The 20,375-nt window shown below is 40.4% G+C and overlaps 1 protein-coding gene across 1 annotated transcript in view; it reads right to left on the reverse strand.

Moving 5' to 3' along the window:
- Positions 1-20,375, reverse strand: part of otog (otogelin) — a 228,381-nt gene that overhangs the window by 90,013 nt on the left and 117,993 nt on the right. Inside the window, 2 exon segments of the mRNA XM_073050064.1 lie at positions 16,001-16,279; positions 18,322-18,489. Of these exon segments, the coding sequence (XP_072906165.1) occupies positions 16,001-16,279; positions 18,322-18,489 (447 nt within the window).

Below are 20,375 nucleotides of genomic sequence, written 5' to 3' on the forward strand. Positions count from 1 at the left end.
TGCTACCCTCAGCCTGCTGCCCCAGCACACAACAGCAAACATGATAGCACTGACCACCACAGCCTCGTAGAACATCCTCAGCATCGTCCGGCAGATGTTAAAGGACCTCAGTCTCCTCAGGAAATAGAGACAGCTCTGACCCTTCTTGTAGACAGCCTCAGTGTTCTTTGACCAGTCCAGTTTATTGTCCATTCATATCCCCAGGTATTTGTAATCCTCCATCATGTCCACACTGACCCCTTGGATGGAAACAGGGGTCACCGGTGCCTTAGCCCTCCTCAGGTCCACCACCAGCTCCTTAGTCTTTTTCACATTAAGCTGCAGATGGTTCTGCTCGCACCATGTGACAAAGTTTCCCACCGTCGCCCTGTACTCAGCCTCATCTCCCTTGCTGATGCATCCAACTATGGCAGAGTCATCAGAAAACTTCTGAAGATGGCAAGACTCTGTGTTGTAGCTGAAGTCCGAGGTGTAGATGGTGAAGAGAAAGGGAGACAGGACAGTCCCCTGTGGAGCCCCAGTGCTGCTGACCACTCTGTTTGACACACAGTGTTGCAAATGCACATACTGTGGTCTGCATCAATAGCCTTTTCTCCATTCATTAGTGGGATTGTTTGCTCACAGTTCAGAATATTCAATTCTATTTCCAACTCATCAAATGATACAGTAGAGCGTGCATGCGTACAGCTAGAGCTAGGCAACTTTCAGGTATTTACATATTTATAATATTAGTATTCATTCCAAAACGTGCAAGGCAATGACTATCTCCCAACAAGAAGATCCCCTCAGTGTTCAACTACATGACAATCACCAGGCTCCCTCATCACCATCACCATATCATTGATCAGAAATTTAAATGGATGAGCCACATGAATATTCAGAGCTCTAAAGCACCTCAAAGGCCGAGTATCTCATCTCCCAGTTCTACAATGCCTTTCCATCATCTCCACAGCACAAATCAGGAGTGTGTCTCCATGACTGCAGTTCCATCAACAACACACTCCAGGTTTGCAAGAACTTTGACAAGGTCCCACAAGGTGGGCTGGTCCAGAAGACATGAGTTAGAGAACACATGGAATCCAGAGCGAGTTAGCAGACTGGAGACGATATTAGTTTGGTGGAAGAAAGCAAAAGGGTGCTGTTCTTTAGGTTGAAAGCTTGTGACTCATGGTGTGCCACAGGTATTAAACATAGAAACATAGAAAACCTACAGCACACTACAGGCCCTTTGGCCCACAAAGCTGTGCCGAACAGGTCCCTACCTCAGAAATTACTAGGCTTACCTATAGCCTTCTAGTTTACTAAGCTCCATGTACCTATCTAAAAGACCCTATCGTATCCACCTCCACCACCATTGCCAGCAGCCCATTCCACGCACTCACCACTCTCTGAGTTAAAACTTATCCCTGACATCTCCTCTGTACCTAATCCCCAGCACCTTAAACCTGTGCCCTCTTGTGGCAACCATTTCAGCCCTGGGAAAAAGCCTCTAACTATCCACATGATCAATGCCTCTCATCATGTTGTACACTTCTATCAGGTCACTTCTCATCCTCCTTCGCTCCAAGGAGAAAAAGCCGAGTTCACTCAACCTATTCTCATAAGGCTTGCTCCCCAATCCAGGCAACATTCTTGTAAATCTCCTCTGCACCCTTTCTGTGGCTTCCACATCCTTCCTGTAATGAGGCGACCAGAACTGAGCACAGTACTCCAAATAGGGTCTGACCAGGGTCCTATATAGCTGCAACATTACCTCTCGGCTCCTAAATTCAATTCCATGATTGATGAAGGTCAATACACCATACACCTTCTTAACCACAGACTTGACCTGTGCAGTTGCTTTGAGCGTCCTATGGACTCGGATCCCAAGATCCCTCTGATCCTCCACACTGCCAAGAGTCATACCATTAATATTATATTATGCCATCTTATTTGACCTACCAAAATGAACCACTTCACACTTATCTGGGTTGAACTCCATCTGCCACTTCTCAGCCTAGTTTTGCATCCTATCAATGTCCCGCTGTATCCTCTGACAGCCTTCTACACTATCCACCACATCTAAAACCTTTGTGTCATCAGCAAACTTACTAACCCATCCCTCCACTTCCTCATCATAGTGTTGACTCCTTTGCTGTTTGTAATTATATATTAATGATTTGGATGAGAATGTAGGTGGCCTTTACTATTAATTTTGAAGGTAAAGCCACTGGTGGCGTAATGAACAGTGAAGAAGTTTACAACATACACCATTCTTACATATGGTGTAAGAAAGTGAGCTTAGGAATAGTAGGTGGAATGTTAATTTGACTAGTACGAAAAGATGCACTTTGGAAAGCTAAGCCAGGGTAGGACTTACAAGGTAAATGACAAGGTAATGAGGAATGTTGTAGAACACCAAGACTCCAATTGGAACATTGGGTGCAGTTCTGATTGCTATACTGTCAGGGAAAATATGACTAAGCTAGAGAGGATACAGAAAACGTTTCACAAGTATGTGGCTGAACCTGGGAGGTTTGAGTGATAAGGAGAAACTCAATAAGTTAGAATTGTTTTCACCAGCAGCAAAGGAGGCTCAGAGGGTCATCTTATAGAGGTTTATAAAAATATGAGGGGGCACAGATACATTGGATAGTCCCCGTCTTTTTCAGAGGGTATGGAAGTCTAAAATTAGACGGCATAGATTGAAGGTGAGGTGGAAATACTTAAAGGTACCCTAGAGGCAAGTTTCTCCACTCCGTGGCAGCAGGTGTATGGAATTAGCTGTCAGAAGAGATTTTAGAGGTATGTAGATACAATTGCAATTATAATGTTTGAAAGACAGTGGTACAGGTACATGGATAGGGAGGTGGGCCAAATACTGGTATATGAGACTTGTTCAGGAAGATGCTTTGGTCTGCATGGACCAAGGGGCATGTTTCCATGTTGTATGACTGTACATAGTTGAATATGGTGAAACAGGCAACCAGTGAGGTGAAGAAGGCACACACATGCCTTAACCAGATGGAGCATGGAAGACAAGAATTGGGATATCATGCTACAGTGGTACAAAAAGTTGGCTGCTCTTGGTGGAGTGAGTGCAATTCTGGCCATCACACTACAGGAAAGAGATGATTAAGCAAAAATCATAAGGATGTTCCCTGGATTGGAAGGCTTGAAGAGACTGGATAAGCTAGATCTGTTCTCCCCATAGCAAAGGAGGCTGTGAGGTGACACGAATAAACACATAAAAAAATTATGAGAGCATAGACAGGGTAGAAACTTTCCAGTGGTAGGGGTGTCTAAAACTAGAGGTCATAATTTTAAGCTGAGAGGAAAGAGGATTACAAAGGATCAGAAGGGTCAAATTTTTCACACACTGTACCTGGAATGAGCTGCTGGAGGAAGAAGTGGAGGCAGGACCTGCAACAATATTTATGAAGCATCTGCAAAGGCATTTGAATGAGTAGCATATGGACATATACAGATGTAATACAGTCAAGTGGGGTTAGTAAACATTGGCATGATGGTTAGCATTGATTAAACCAACAGGTGAAGATGGGGCAGAATTTGTTCAATAAGCCCAGGAAGGATTTCTGACACAATATGTAGACAGACTGATGAAAGAAGAGGTCATACTGGATCTAGTACAAGGCAATGAATGAGGTCAGGTGATGGATCTCTCAATAGGTAAGTATTCCAGAGACTGTGACCTCAATTCCCTGACCTTCACCATAGCCTTAGAAGGAATAAGGACAGAAGGTATGTGAAAGTACTTCACTGAAGAAAAGGGTATATTATGATGCTATGCGGCAGGAACTCGGGAGCCCAAATTGGGAACAGATGTATTCGGCGAAATGGATAACAGAAATGTGAAAGTTTTTTTGGGAGCACTTGCATGAGGTTTTGATAGGTTTGTTCCATTGAGGCAGGGTGAAGTAACTGGTTGACAAGAGAGGTGGAACCTCTCTTCAAGAGGAAAAAAAAAGAGGTTTAGGAAGCAAGGATCAGAGTGGGCTTTAGAGAATTACAAGGAAGGAGCTTAAGAATAGACTTAAGATAGCTAGAAGGGGACATGAGAAGTATTTGGCAAGTAGGATTAAGGAAAAACCCAAGGCATTCTACATGTTATACATGTACGTAAGCAACAGGAGAATGATTAGAGTGCAGGTAGGATTGAACAGCAGTAAAAGAGTAAACCGTGCTTGGAGTTGGAGGTCCTTAATGAATACTTCCCTTCAGTAATCATTAGTGAGAGGGAACTTTGAATGAACGTGAGGACAGGCTGATATGCTTGAACTTGTCAAAGTTAGAAAGAGTTGGAACAAAATTTTGAATATCACCAAGATAGGTAATCCTCAGAGCTTCACATGTTATACTTCAAGTTATTATGGGAAGAAAGGGAAGAAACTGCCTCACCTCTAACAATGATTTTTGAATCCTCATTGGCTACAGGATTAGTACCAAAAGATTAGAGGTGATAAATGTTATTCCTTTGTTCAAGGAAGGTAATAGATATAATCCTGGGAATTATATACTGGCGTGTCTTACATCAGTAGTGGGCAAATGGTTGGTGAACAGGACATATGAAGCACAGTCTTATTTGGGATAGACAACATTAATTTGTGAGGGCTGGGTTGTGCCTCACAAGCCTGACTGAATTCTTCAAGGAAGTAACAAAACACATCAACGAATGTAGAACAGTGGATGTGGTGCATATGAATTTTAGTAAGGCATTCAACAAGGTTCCTTATGGTAGGCTCATTCACAGAGTCAGGAGGCAAAGGTTCCTGAAAAACTGAGCTGCATTGATTTAGAATTGGCTTGCCTCTAGAAGACAGAGAGTCAAGAAGATGGAGTGTATTCTACCTGGAGGTTAGTGACCAGTGACATCCCACGGGAATCTGTTCTAGGACCCCTGCTCTTTGAGATTTATATAAATGATTTTGATGAGGAAGTGGAGGGGTGGGTTAGTAAGTATGCAGACTATGAAGTATGAAGTTTAGTGGTGGTATTGATAGTGAGGAAGTTTGTCATAGGTGACAATTGGACATTTATATTACAGTGGAGAAAAGGGAATTACAGAGGCATGGGACAGAAGCTGGCCAAAGTTGATGGGAAGGGGACACTAGCAGGGATGATGGCAGAGTGACAATGGCTGGAGTTACTGGGAGAAATACAGAAGCCCCAGGATAGATACATCCCAAAGAGGAAGAAGTACTCTAACGGCAAGATGACGCAACTATTCTGACACGGGAAGTTAAAGTCAACAGAAAAGCAAAAATGAGGGCATATGATAGAGCAAATAATAGTGGGAAGTTAGAGGATTGGGAATTTTTTTTTTTTAAAAAGGTAACTGAAAAGGCTATGGGGGGAAAGATGAAAAATGAAGGTAAGCTAGCCAATAATGTCAAAGAGAATAGGAACATTTTTTCAGATACATAAAGAGTAAAAGAGCGGAGAGAGTAGATACAAGGAAATGGCAGACAAACTGAATAAGTATCTTGCATCAGTCTTCACTGTGGAAGACACTAACAGTATGCCAGAAATTCAGAAGTGTCAGGGGCAGAGGGGAGGGCAGTTACTATTGGTAGGGATAAGGTGCTTGGGAAACTGAAAGGTCTGAAGTTAGACAGGTCACCTGGTCCAGACAGACTGGACTACAGTTTTCTGAACAAGGTAGCTAAAGAGATTGTTGAGGCATTAGTAATAATCTTTCAAGAATTAATAGATTCTGGAAAGGTTCTGGAGTAATTGAAAATTGCAAATGTCACTCCACTCTTCAAGAAGGGAGGGAGGCACAAGACAGGAAAATATAGGTCTATTAGTCTGACAATGGTTGGGAAGATGTTGGTTTCAATTTTTAAGGATGTAGTTTCGGGATACTTGGAGGCACATGATAAAATAGGCTGAAGTCAGCATCGTCTCCTAAAGGGGAAATCTTGCCTGATGAATCTATTAGAATTAACGAGCAGAATGGACAAGGAAGAAGCAGTGGATGTTGTGTACTTGGATTTTAGGAATGCCTTTGACAAGGTTCCATGCATAAGGCACTTAACAAGATAAGAGCCATGGTATTACAGGAGAGATACTAGCATGGACAGTGTATTGGCTGGTTGGAAGGAGGCAAAGAGTGATAATAACGAGGGCCTTTTCTGATTGGTTGCTGGTGACTAGTGTTGATCTGCAGGGGTCAGTGTTTGGACCATTATTTTAATCTTGTATGTCAAAAATTTCGATGACAGAATTGATGACCTTATGGCATAGATACAAAGATAGGTGGAAGAGCAAGTAGTGTTGAGGAAGCTGAGAGGCTGCAGAAGGACTCAGACAGATTAGGAGAATGGGCACAGATGTGGCCGATGTCAGCGAGGGTACGGTCATGCACTTTGGTCGATGGAATAGAATAAGTAGACTATTTTCTAAACAGGGAGAAAATTTAAAAATCCAAGGTGCAAAGGGACTTGGGAGTCCTCTTAAAGGATTTCATAAAGGTTAATTTGCATCTTGAGTTAGTGACGAGGACAGCAAATGTAATGTTAGCATTCATTTCAAAAGGACTAGAATACAGAAGGCATGAGGTTTTATATGGCATTGGTGATGCCTCACTTGGAGTATTGTGTCCAGTTTTGGACCCCTTATTTAAAAAAGGATATGCTGACCTTGACGAGGGTTGAAAGGAGGTTCATGATTCGGGAATGAAGGGAGCTCAGGGCCTTTACTCGCTAGAATAGAGAAGAATGAAGGGGATCTCATTGAAATCTATCGCATGTCAAAAGGTCTGAATAGAGTAGATGTGGAGAAGATATTTCTTTTGATGAAGGAGTACAGGGCCAAAGGGAACAGCCTCAGAGTAAAGGACTTTCATTTAGAATGGAGATCAGGTGAAATTTCATTAGCTGGAGGGTGCTGAATCTGTGGAATTCATTGTCACAGGCAGCAGTGGAGGCCAAGTCATTGGGTGTATTTAAGGTGGAGATTGATTAGTAAGGGCACGGAAGGTTACGGGGAGAAGGCAAGAGATTGGGGTTGAGAGGGAAATAGATCAGCTGTAATGAAATGGTAAAGCAGACTCGACGAGGTGAATGGCCTAACTCTGCTCCTATGTCTTATGATAGGATGCAGAGCTGGATATCGGAGAGTGGTGGGTGTGTTGAATGTGCTGCCAGAGATGGGGGGTAGAGGGAGGTATTTTAGTAACATTAAGAGACTTAGATAGGCAATGCTGCGACACAACCTAAAATGTACTGGGGCACACCATCAGTGATGCAACCTGGGCTCACCTGGTGTTTTGGGTCATTCAACATCAAATACTCCTGCCCAGGCAACCCTGCTAGGGTTGATCAGACCCAGGCTTATGTCCTATCCAGGATCATGGGTCACACCTCTCGATCCATGACCAACTGGAGGCTTGCTCATTAGCTCAGTGATGGTCCAGATGGCTCTTCTCTTTGCAACCCCCACAATGCCAAGGAGAGGATATATTCTGCAGAGCAAGCAGCCAGCAAGGCCTCTACATCCCTCCTCCATAGGCTCGCATTGTACCTTCCACCCTTTGGGTTGTGTGGTTAGATTGATGTTACAGTAGGTTAAAAGGCCGCCTCACCATTGTGGGCTGAAGGGTCTGTATTGTGATTTATTATTCTATGCTCGAAGAATTGGGGCAATTAAAGAAGAAATAATGGAACTTTTCAATACATATCTTATAAATAAAATAATCATAAAATAATCTATGTTTTATGGCAGATTTTGATTCAAAGAAACACCTTAAGAGATCCCAGTATAAAATGTAGATTAATAAATGTATATGCATATACTTAATAGTTTTTTATAATAATTATTTACATTTCAAAGGATTACATGTCAAACAAAATATGATTTGCTTAAGAATGGAAGATAAAAATGAATCAGTCTAGTTTTGGAAAATGTTAAATATGGGACTTCCCATAACCCAGATGCTATGCCATTTGTTGTGATTCTTCATCCAGTTTCAAAAAAGAAGCAGATTAACTGAAACAAATAATGAACCCACTTGGCTAAACGTAACACATCTTGCATTAATTTTTAATTTGCTGATGTTAGGAGGTTTATGAATACAAGAGATATTTTAAAACATTTATAAATATAAATTTGCAATTCAGGACAAGCCAGCAAGAATTAGTGTTGTTAGGTACAAGTATACTACTGGACACCTAGAGAAGAGCAGAGAGTCTTTTACCAATGTTCCTTGTATCAAAAGTCATGTATTCCATGGTACTATGAAAACATTCATTTGGATTTTAAACTTCTGTTTAAATATGCAAGATATTTGTCTTGTATCAAGAGAAAGAGAAAATAATTCTGCAAAATAATGGAAGATATTTTGGTGGTATTTTTATGATATTGTTATTAGCTAGCTTTTAACATTTTATACAGGATGCCGACAGACAGCTATGGATGCATGGCAAATGATTGGATGCATGTTGTATAAGAAGATAATATGCAAACAAATGCAAAGCTGAGCAAGGGGTACAAGTCTAGAGCTTTCAGTGGCTTGAGCTGATTCTTATCAATTGGCCATAATAAACTTCAAGTGTAAATAGAATTCATGGAATTCTGTCCCTCTAGTGGGAAACAATGGCAGGACAAGTGTCTATAGTAGATAATAACTACCGTAGATTCCGGATTTTAAGCCGCTACTTTTTTCCCACATTTTGAACAGCTTTGAACTTTGCAGCCTTTAATCTGGAGCGGCTAATACATGATTTTTTTCATGCCGCCTCGTAAACATTTTGCCTCATAACAGTAGACCAATAAAATTGATGAGTAGTTCACAGAGGTCCAATGAAATTGTACGATAAATCAAGCGCACTTTCACAATTAAATTATTGTAAATCAGTCATTTGTACTCACCCTCATCAACATGGAAAACACTCGAAGAAAAGCATTGTGTTGCCTTATGGCAGTTATTTAGTTTATAATATTTTCGCTTAGTAATTCATTTTCTAGTTAAAGTTAGAAGAGTTTTAACTATATTTGTTTTCTGTACTACATCGCGGGATGCTATGACGTCACACCCGGTTTCGCGGTGTCTTGTGGGAAAACGCCGGTTTGCGATAAACGGAAAGGAGGGGGGAGCGCATTACGCGAGCGGCTTTGGATCTGAGCGAACGCTGCTTTTAAGTTAAAGGCGATCAATAACTTTTCCTGGTAGGCTGCAGTATATATATTTTTTACCAGTCGTTAGGAGATATTGGAATGTTGTTCAGTAAAGAAGTATACGCAACGTATATTTAAAAGTAGCCGCGTTACGGGCACGGTTCGAAAAAAAGCATTTGCAATATGTATTTGTTTTTGTTACCATATGGATTTAATTAAAAGTTAAAAAATCCTCACGTGTAATATCTTTCTGTGTAAATATCTCATATTACAACGTGGGACACCTGCGGCCTAAAATCCGGTGCGGCCTTTACAATTAAAAAATTGATTTTATTTCTAAAATTAGAGCCAGCGGCTTTTAATCAGGTGCGCTCTGTAGTCCGGAATCTACGGTAAATGGTCTTTTAATAAAATATCCTTTAAAATACAGTATTTTAATAAAATATCTTTCCTATTACAAAAGCATTTTAACAGGTCTGTCTTGCAATTGAAATACCAGCTTCAATTAGCTTCAACAATTTAAAACCATCTTACTTACAAGTAAAAATCATATACTTAAAAATAACTTATTTTTTGCAAAAAAAAATTCAGTTATCATAATACAACTCAAGTAATCAGTTTCACATCTTGCATATTGTGTAACATAAAAGTTGAAAGTATATGAGAAACATATACAAAATGCTAGAGAAACTCATCAGATCATCCAGCATCTATCAAAATGAATAGATAGTTGACGTTTCAGGCCGAGACCCTTCTTCAGGACTGGAAAGGAAGGGGGAAGATGCCACAATAAAAAGGTGAGGAGAAGGAGGTGATAGGTGAAACCAGGTGGGTGGGAAAGGTAGAGGGCTAGAGAAAAATGAATCTGAAAGAGAGGAGATTGGACCATGGGAGAAGGGAAGAAGAAGGGGCACCAGGGGGAGGTGATAGGTAGGTGAGCAGAGGAGGTAAGAGGCCAGAGTGGGAACAGAAGTAAGAAGGGAGAGGGAAAGGAAAAAGCTACCAAAAGGAGGAATCGATGCTCATGCTATCAGGTAGGAGGCTACCTAAACAAAATCTGAGGCGTTGCTCCTCCAGCCTGAGAATGGCCTCATTGTGGCAAAAGAGGAGGCCATGGACTGACATGTCGGAATGGAAGTGTGGATAAGAATTAAAATGGCTGGCCACTGAGAAATTCCACTTTTGACAGAATGAACGGAGGTGCTTGACAAAGTGGTCCCTCAATCTATATTTATATCGGGCTTCACCAATGTAGAGGAGGCTGCATCGGGAGCACCAGAAACAATAAATGACGCCAGCAGACTCACAGGTGAAGTGTTACCTCACCTGAAATGACTGTTTGGAGCCCTGAATGTTGGGAAGGGAGAATGTAAATGGGCAGGTGTAGCATTTCTGTTGCTTGCAGGGATAAGTCCGAGATGGAGTTTAGTGGAGTCCTCTGGAGGGTGTAGTTAATTCTGCTCGAAAGCCGCTTGCACCATGCTGATTGGTTTGTTTAAAGTTTGCTATGCTGTTTTCTATTGGTTGGCCTATGGGTGCAATGGAGCCCATCTCCAGTTCTGGGCATCCTAGGGGTTTAAAAGATAACACATGCAGAGGGTTCGCCCTCTTTCATTCGTACCACCCATGGGGCCCGACTTCAGGCTCCATTCACGATCTATCCTGAAGGACCTCTGAGAGCACTGCACACATAGCTAGGCCCCCCATGGTTTGTTTAGTTAAGTATCTGTTATAGTATGCTTACTTCTTGGGTTTTATAAACTGGGGAGGTTTAGCAGAGTAGCTGAATGTACAGTGTAGTGGATTTGGGTAGCGTAGACAAATAATTGTTTAGCTAGATGCCCAATTTAATGCTTCACTGTTCATTTCTTAAATAAATACCTCACATACCCATTTTTAAGTCTGTGTCTCCTGTTTCACTCATTGGATCCTCGAAGCTGCTCTCCCATGTTACAAGTGGGGTGGGGGGGGGGACTAATGAATAAGGGATTCATGGAGGGTGCGACTCCTGTGGAAAGCAGAGAGTGGGGGGGGGGGGTTGGTAAAAATGTGTTTGGTAGTAGGATTCTGTTGAAGATGGCAGAAGTTGAGGAGAATGATGTATTCGATGCAGAGGCTCATGGGATGGTATATGAGGACCAGGGAAACTCAATCCCTGTTAAGGTAGCGGGAAGATGGAGAGAGCAGGATGTCCAGAATACGGAAGAGATGTGGGTGGGGCCACGTCGATGGTGGAGGGAGGGAAGTACTGTTCTTTGAAAAGGGAGAACATGTCTGATATAATGGAAAGGAAAGCCTCATTCTGGGAGCAGATGCAGCGGAGATGAAGGAACCGAGAAAAGGGAACAGCATTTTTATAGGATACAGGGTGGGAAGAGGTATAGTCAAGACAGATGTGAGAATCAGTAGGTTTATGAAAGATATTAGTAGACAGTTTGTCTCCAGAGATGGAGGTAGAGAAATCGGGAAAGGGGAGAGAGGTGTCAGAAAGGACCAAGAGAATATAAGACAGGGTGGAAGTGGGAGGCAAAGTTGATGAAATTGATGAGCTCAGCATAAGTGCATGAAACAGCTCCAATGTAGTTTTCAGTGCAGTACAGACGAGTTGGGGAATATTACCAGGGAAGGCTTGGAACATGAACTGTTCTACATAGCCAATAAAAAGGCAGGCATAGCTGGGGCCCACATAGCTGTCCATGTCTACTCCTTTAGTTTGGAGAAAGTGGGAGGAGCTGAAGGAGAAATTGTTGAGCATGGTAGCTGAGTTATCTCCGGTTAAAATGGAACCTATGCATCTGCGGGATTGGGACCAAGGGATAAGCTGCAGACACCCAAGGAACCAATGATCACAATGATCAATAACCAAAGATAAGGCAGAAATCACTCAACTATCCAGTTGGTTGGCACCCAGCAGAGTCTAATGGCCAGCACAACAACCAACCAGTCAGAACAACAAGTCGGACCAATATTAACGCAAGCACTCGGGAGAAACAACACTCAATTGCTCACTGATGATGTCACCTTGACTGGTGAGGGGATGTTTGTGACCCCCCCATCCAGGCTCAGTGAACAACCCTGCAAACAAGCAGCCAACCCAAGCTACCAATCTCCTCTGTCATTTTGAGAAGAACTCTAGACATGGATGAAACTGCAGGTGCCGATTCACCCTATAACCACCAACTATAAAAACTTGTTACGCTCATTATTTCATGCTGGTGTAATCAAATTTGCAGGTTGGACAAAATTCCAACATGTTAAACCAGCTATAAATATTGTAGAAACCCAATTTACCTCTTCATTCTGAGAGCACTTTTTCAAAACTATTGTTCTGGCTACTGATTTGGTACCTTATATTTGTAGTCTATCCCTGGGTTAAAACTGCTTTCTGTTTTTACAGGCACCTTTAAGTTGATTTTTTCCCACAAGTTGGAAAATACACAAAATCACTTAATAATAACTCCCCCTCCACAGTATTGTAATGAATGGTGTTGCTGAGGACAAATTAAACATGGACTTTTACTTGCTTGCTTTCCCCATATCATTATTATGGTACAGAGAGAACATGTCCCATCTGGTTTTGATGGGCTTGAAGTATCTGTAACCAGAAGAGGGCCTTCAAGGTAAAATCAACTTACAATGCCAGTCATCTGTGCAAAGGTCTTCTTCACCCGTCTATAGCCCTTCAAAAGCCACACACTATCTTGACCCTGCACCAGATTAAACTTTCCATGATAAAAACAGGTGATGAGTTGTAGAGGATTGTAAAAATCAATCCTACCAGCAAGAGGAAGGAGAGTCATTGAACTATAAATTTATCAGAAAAAAAACATCTATTCTTTTTTTTTATTCCTTGTAAAATAGTAAGTGAAGAGATTTTAGTCCATTGAAAACTTGCCTGTTACTCTGTTCTTTTCACTTTGGACCCATCTGAATCTTGATTCGCCAGTTGGATGTGATCTCTGATCTAATATGCCAGGCATGTACTATAGTCAGCATGAAATTTAATCCTCCTTTGCCTCTGCACTCTGTAGCTGGTATAACTTTTCCATTAACCTAAACAAATGGTACTATATTTTTAGAATGTGCAATTACCCTGCCTCAGCATGTTGGGCCCAGACTGTCCCTAAGAAAGTGTGCTGGGGAAGGAACCAAATGCAACAGAGCTTTGCTTATGAAAATGCTGAAACTTGATTCCTTGGATGCAGTGATTAATGAAATGCTTCTTGATCATTTGATCTGAACCCATAAGCTGAGGTAAATTGTTTCAGTTTTCCATTGGCATACATTAGATTTTTAGCACAAACAGGTTTGAGTGCAAGATCCTTGGACTTTAAAAAGATAATGCAATGAATAGCACTTGCAGTGTATTTTTACTGAGTTTTGGAACATGCACTTCTCTCATTTTAAGGGAAGAACAGTCTGTTATTAGAAGGCTAACTGGCTTCGGAGTATATCAGAGCACCTATGAAATTCTCACTAAATTTGTGACTTAAGACATGATTGGGCAATATGCTCTAAAAGAGACAGATTTTCAATAATAAATTCAAGCGTGGAATCTACAGCTGTGTCAACTTGGCATTATCATGAATTGTAAAACTCAGCATAGTCCAAAATATGCCCTGTGAGTGCTTTTCTGAAACTACTACAAGTATAATCCTTGATGATAAATGCTTTCTGCTTGTGCATTAGTTATGGTGAAATTCTCAGTTCAAGAAGGGGTAATCAGTTTGTAGACTTGCACCAGATTCCAAACTCTGTACATATAAATTAATCCAACGAAATAGCATAATCCTGAAAAAAAAATCCTGCATTTGAAAACACAGTGTTAGTGCAAAAGGCTGGACCTGAAACTTTGAAAGCTCAGGTAAATATTAAATTCCCCATTGCACTTTTGAACAAAAGAGAGTTTTGCTCCTTAACAAATATCATTAATGAACAAATAATTTGCTGTCATCTCATTTTGGTAGTGCTGCTTAGATTAAGTAAATGACCATTATATGCAAATATAATTTATTAAATGTAATAAAAACAAAATCCTGGGCCACTGCAGGCATCATCTTAGAAAATAAAGAGGGAGCCAGGCACTGTCAATGAGAATTTCCAAGAGAAAAATCATATTTGACCAATCTATCAAAAGTTTTGAGTTTGCAACTAGCAGAATAGATGGCGAGGGGTGGGGAGGAGGGAGAGAGGCGCTTAGTTGATGCAATCCATTTAAACTTTCTCAAGACATTTCAAAAGATGCCGCAAAAAAAATGAGTAACGCTAGAGAATGAAGGATTGGAGATAATATGCTGGCCTAGACTGAGGTTTGATTAATTAACAAGCAACAAAAAGGAGAAATATGCATTTATTTCAAGTAGAGAGATGGTCACTAGTACAGGGATCAGTAATGAAGCCTTTGCGCTTCACAGTCTGTATCAATAATTTTGATGAGTGGAACAAGTATATTATATCTAATTGCATTTAAGATTGGATTGTATCCAGATTGTAGGACAAACTGGCGGCGTGGGGAGGGCGATGAGAGTGTCAGTGTCAGTTGTGAAGAGGATGCACAAATCTTTCAGGAGAAATAGGATGGAAAGTGATAAGCACGTGGCAAGTGGAATTTAATGTGGAAAAATGTGAAATAATTCATTTTGGCAGAAAAAATATAGAAAGTATATTGTTTCTTTAAAGTCATGACATTGAAAGATGTTGATGTTCACAGAGATCTTCAAATCAAATCACAGAAAGCAATTATAAGGGCAAATAATATGTTGGTATTCATTGCATGAGGATTTAAATACAAAAATGAAGAAGCTTTCTTTACATAATAAGGCCCGGGTGAGATTGCACCTGGAATACAGGCTCCGTACTTAAAGGATATACTTGCAACTGAGGAAACACACTGGCTTACCAGACTGATTGATGGGAAGGCAGAAGGTTTAACGAACGAGGAAAGATTCAGCAGTTTAGAAGAATGAAAGGTGATCTCAGTGAAATATCCAACATTCTAAAAGGCTTGGAAGGGTTGATGCAGGGATGCTATATACTCTTGCTGTGCTCTATCGAATGAAACAGGGATTACAAGTATGGGGTTATACATTCACTACTGAGTTGAGAAGAAACTTCTTGATTCAGATCCTAGAGACTCAGCCACTGACTACAGTCAACACAGAGAGACATCCACAGTATCTTTGTGTACTGGGTGAATTAAGGGAAAGGAAGTTACTGCAAGGCTGTGGAAATGAGATAATAGATCATCTAAATTTTACCACAGAACAGGATCAAGGAGCCAAATAGCTAACTGCTGCTTTTGTTTCTTATGTTCTATTAGAGGACATTACAGGACTATTTTTTTTTTCCAAAAATCCAATTGTTTCACAATAACCATTCCCAATAATAGCGTTTTAATCCAATATTTAATTACTTGAATCTAAATTCCTCAGCTGTAATGGTCATATTCAAATTCATGTTTCCAGAATAGTCTAGAAGTCTATCAGTCAAGCAACTTAACCACTAGGCTGGTGCCCATGATATAGATGAGGAAAATCTAGGATATTTTTAAATAAGGATGCAGAAGACATATGTAACATGTTCAAAGCTCTGGTCAAGTGGACATAGTGTTCTTACTTCTTTGTGAATGCCATTTCTTTACAGATTAAATTTATCCATTGTTTGAAACTAAGCTGACTAGAAACAGAACTAACAGAACATTTTCTGTTAGTTTCAGATTAGATCTTAATGCTTCTGAATGAGAAAATGTAAGAAAACGAGGCTTTGTCCAAAGTTTCCAGAAGTTATTTCATGAATTATGACAATAAGTTCCAATTTTAAGGTATGCTTATTAACAATTAGTTTCTTTGTTTTTTTTTAAAATCTAAGATTATTATTTGCTCACCTACAAGCTGGAGGAGTGTAGCATGCCTGAAGCCCTCGGAGTGGTTATATTTCAGCAGATGCAGAATAGTACTTGCCAGATGAACAAAATATCCAGGCCTTACGTATGATTCAAAGGCGTTATATCCCAAAACCCATGCATCCTTGTGGAATTTAAATGTTGCTTCTTTTAGAAAAGATGTGTTATATTCCCATTTACTGACATGTAGGGCTCCATCTGATCCAGTCCAAAGAAAGTAATTTGGTTTGTCAGCCACTTCCAAGGAAACTAACGATGTATCTGTTGTGAAAACAGAAGAAGTGGTATCACTTTATTGCTAGAGAAAATTACTTTTAAGGAGCAAAGCAAACAAAATGTTGGAGGAACTCAGCAAGTCAGACAGCATCTATAGAGGGAAAAAAAGAATCAGTAAACTTTTAGGGCTATGGTCCTTCATTAGGACTAGAAAGGATGGGAGAAGAAGCCAGAATAAAAAGGTGGGAGGAGGGGAAGGAGTACACGCTGACACGTGATAGCTTAAACTAGATGAGAGGGAAGGTGGATGGCTGGGGACGGGGGCTAAAGTGAGAAGCTGGGAGTTGATAGGTGGAAAAGGTCAAGGGCTGAAGAAGGAGGAATCTGATTGGACAGGAGAGTGGACTGTGGGGGAAAGGGAAAGAGGATGGGCACCAGAGGGAGGTGGTGAGCTGGTGAGGAGAAGGCAAAAGATAGGAGGGGAGCCTACATGATGAACGGAAAAAGAAAAAAAGGAGGAAGAGAAGTTATCAGAAATGAGAGAAGTCGAGGTTCATATCATCAGGTTAGTGGCTACCCAGATGGAATATGAGGTGTTGTTCTTTCAACATGCAAACGGTCTCATCGTGGCAGTCGAGGAGGCCATGGACGGACATGTTGGAATGGGAACTGGGAGAAGAATTAAAAATTGGTGGCCATCAAGAAATCGTGCCTGCTTCCACAGATGGAGTGAAGATGCACTACAAAGTGGTCCCCCAATCTGCACTGGATCTCATCAATGTGGAGGAAGCCACACTGGGAGCAACGGATACAGTAGATGACCACAGTAGACTTGCGGGTGAAAGGACTGTTTAGGGCCCTGAATGGTAGGAGAGAGGCAAAGAGACAGGTATAGAACTTGCAGGGATATGTGCCGGGAGGGAGATCAGGGAGGAGGGACAAGTGGCAAGAGAGTCTTTAAGAGAGCAATCCCTGTGGAAAGTGGAGAATGGATGGGGATTGGGAGGGAACAATGTTATAGTGGTAGGATCCTGCTAAAGATGGTAGAAGTTACGGAGAATGATGTGCTGAATGCCAAGGCTCAATGGGTGATATTTAAGGACAAAGGTAACTCTATCCCTGTTACGGCAGTGGAAGATGCGGTGGTTGGGGGAACCACTTCATCAAGCACTTTCACTCCATCAGCCACAAAAAAATGGATTTCCCAGTGGCCACCCATTTTAATTCTGCTTGCCATTCTCATGGTCCATGACTTGTCATCAGAAATGTCTACAGAAACATCACTGACCTGAAACATTAACTCTGTTTCTCTCCACAAATGTTGTCTAGTCTGCTAAGTAGTTTCAGTATTCTCTATTTCAAAGCATGATTTCCAAAATTTGCAGCACTTTTTGTGTTTGGACACCTGGGTGATCTACCTGAGGAAACTAGCCCCAGCGAAAAATCAATAATCATAAATTTATATATTCAGGTCAGGAGCAGTAAGAAAAGAGAAAAATGAATAAAATTTTGACATTGAAAACAACCACAAAATGCATAGGTTACAAACTATTTCAAACTATTTGAAAACAAATTTCCAACTATTCTGAAGTTTTATATATCCTCTTAGATTTATATTAAATCTTCACATACACAGGAAGACACACGGTCTAAGATTACACTTTTGCACATTTTCCATCTACACTAATGCTAATGCCATGCATTTGCATCCATGTGTGTAGCTACATCCATTCTTTTCAATAAAATATGAATGTACTGTTTATAAACCGATGTTTATAACAACAGGAAAATGTTGATATAATCAATGTGACCTCTAGTTTAAAGATTTATCATAGACTTCTTTCTTCCCTCCTGATCTTTATTATTTTTGAACAGGGAATTTTTCAGTAGCCATGTAAAATGGCAAAAGAAATAAAGAATATTTTAATTGCTTGTTTACATTCACCTCATAATGCTTATGTATTTTGAACATATGATCAAACATTTCTATGGTGCAAACTGTTGCTAGTTATAATGTTGCATTTTGGCAAATACACAGTGATAGAAACCGAGTTACTGCCAAGTTTGTCAAACTTAGACTTGCTTACCATGTGGCTTAGGTGCGTAAAGGCTTGGGGTCAGCATAAAAAGTGTCACTACTCCTGGAATGGCTATTTCTCTTGTAGCTAGAAAAACAGCTCCACTTGATAAATTAGCTGCCACCACTGTACTTGCATCCAAGTAACTGACCAATAAATAAGGACCTTTTCCCAGCACTGTAAGCAGAAAACAGACTCATTTAATTTAATTTAGAAAAGTCATGTATATAGAATGAACTTCAACTGCACCTGTTTACCCTTTCCCCCCAAAATCACATGGCACTGTTAGCTCAACTTAGTAATTCAAGAAATTGTTAATATTTTTCATCACTAATTTTTATTGCAACACAAATTACATTCAATATAACCAGTTGCCGATTACATTTTGACAGTTTAACCCAGCCACCCCCAACTCTCATCCCCACCCCCCCTCCACCCCTCTCTCTCCCCCCCACCCCTCTCCCCTCCACCAACCAACTGAATAGTAGCGCATACACAGACAGACCATTCTTATTTTAACAGAAGATCTTTTAAGTTAGATATCAAATTTGTCCACATTAAGATTGTGTTTGGTCGTGCATCATTTATTCTTGCTGATGATAATTCCAGGTAAGAAATGCCCAAAAAGCTCTGAAGCCAGTGAGTACTTGAAATATCACGAGGAGGTTTCCAACGCTGGACTACAATCTTCTTAGCTGCTGTCAGGCCTGCCTGCCAGATTTTGCATGTTTTTTTCCGTAAGGGAAAGGTGGGAGTCATCATTTAAAAGATGTACAGCGGGGTCCATTAGTAATTGTACCCCTGTTAGTTCTGTAAGAGTACTGATAACCTTACCCCACAAACCTAAAACCCCAAGACATTCCCATATAACAGGTATAAAAGAGCCAAAGGTTCCATTGGGGCAAAATGAGAATATGGGTCAGGAACCAGACCCCTTTTATGTCTAATTCTTGGTGTTAGATATGCTCTATGGCAAAATGTCAAGTGTATATACCGATGATTTGGGGCTTTTCGAAGCACCAGCAGCATTATCCCAAATCGCATCCCAGTCTAATTCTTGTCCCAGTTCAGATATGTCCCTATCCCAGGCTTTCAATCCTGATGTGGGCATATATTTCTGGGAGTTTAATTTATAAGAAATTGTTAGTTTTTAAAAATCAACTGTGATTGTGCCTTCTTAAACCCTTCTTTCCCACCATGCAGAATGCACTCACTGTGATAAACAATTCATTCCGGTCACTTTTCCATACGTCAGTAAATAAAGCCATTCTTATTTTGTGCATCTTTTGTTAATCACTTTTTGTAGATTGTTAATAAAGTTCCTTATGTTGGCTGCCTACGAACTACATAGAAGCATCATGGTCTACTTTTTAAATCAAATCAATGCCTTGGATTGTTTCAGCTTTGCTATTAGATCAAGCATTGTGTTGTTAAGTGCATATTTGAACTGGGATGTAGAATAAGGTACTGCATTCATTTTTTAATACTGCTGAGAATCACAGTTTGTAATTGTTATCCTGTTGAATCAATTTTTGAAAACTTATTTTCAGACACCAGTTTACCTTAAGAGTATTTTCCTTTAAAAAAGGAAACCATGATGAGATATTATACTCTATAACTTTTCAAATATTGTAAACATTTAGCCCCCTCTAGGGGTACAGTCTTGTTGATAATCCTGTAGCTTCACTGTCTCGGGATTCCAGAATGAAATGCCTCAACACTTTCTTAAAAGCAAAATTTTCACTTTTCTTCTTGTTCAAAATTCATGTAATAAATGCTTGGCTTTTAGCAGAGATAAAAAGATCCACTGCACTCATTTAATAAGCAACTGAGATCCAGTTAATATTTTAAGAAATAGTATTTTTCCCCAATGAGTACGGAACAATTATTTTGCTCTGCATATAACTCTGTTAAAGAATTTCTCTAAATTTACTGCTGAAGGAATCAGAAAATCCTGTTCAATTTCTTCCAGAATTCCAGAGAAAGTATGCAGTTATTTGTTTTACCAACAGAAGCTGGTTATCTTACAGTGCATTCATACATTAACAACTATTTGTCCAACC

The sequence above is a fragment of the Hemitrygon akajei genome, chromosome 6 (genome assembly GCF_048418815.1).
Source record: "Hemitrygon akajei chromosome 6, sHemAka1.3, whole genome shotgun sequence".
Lineage (NCBI taxonomy): Eukaryota > Metazoa > Chordata > Chondrichthyes > Myliobatiformes > Dasyatidae > Hemitrygon > Hemitrygon akajei.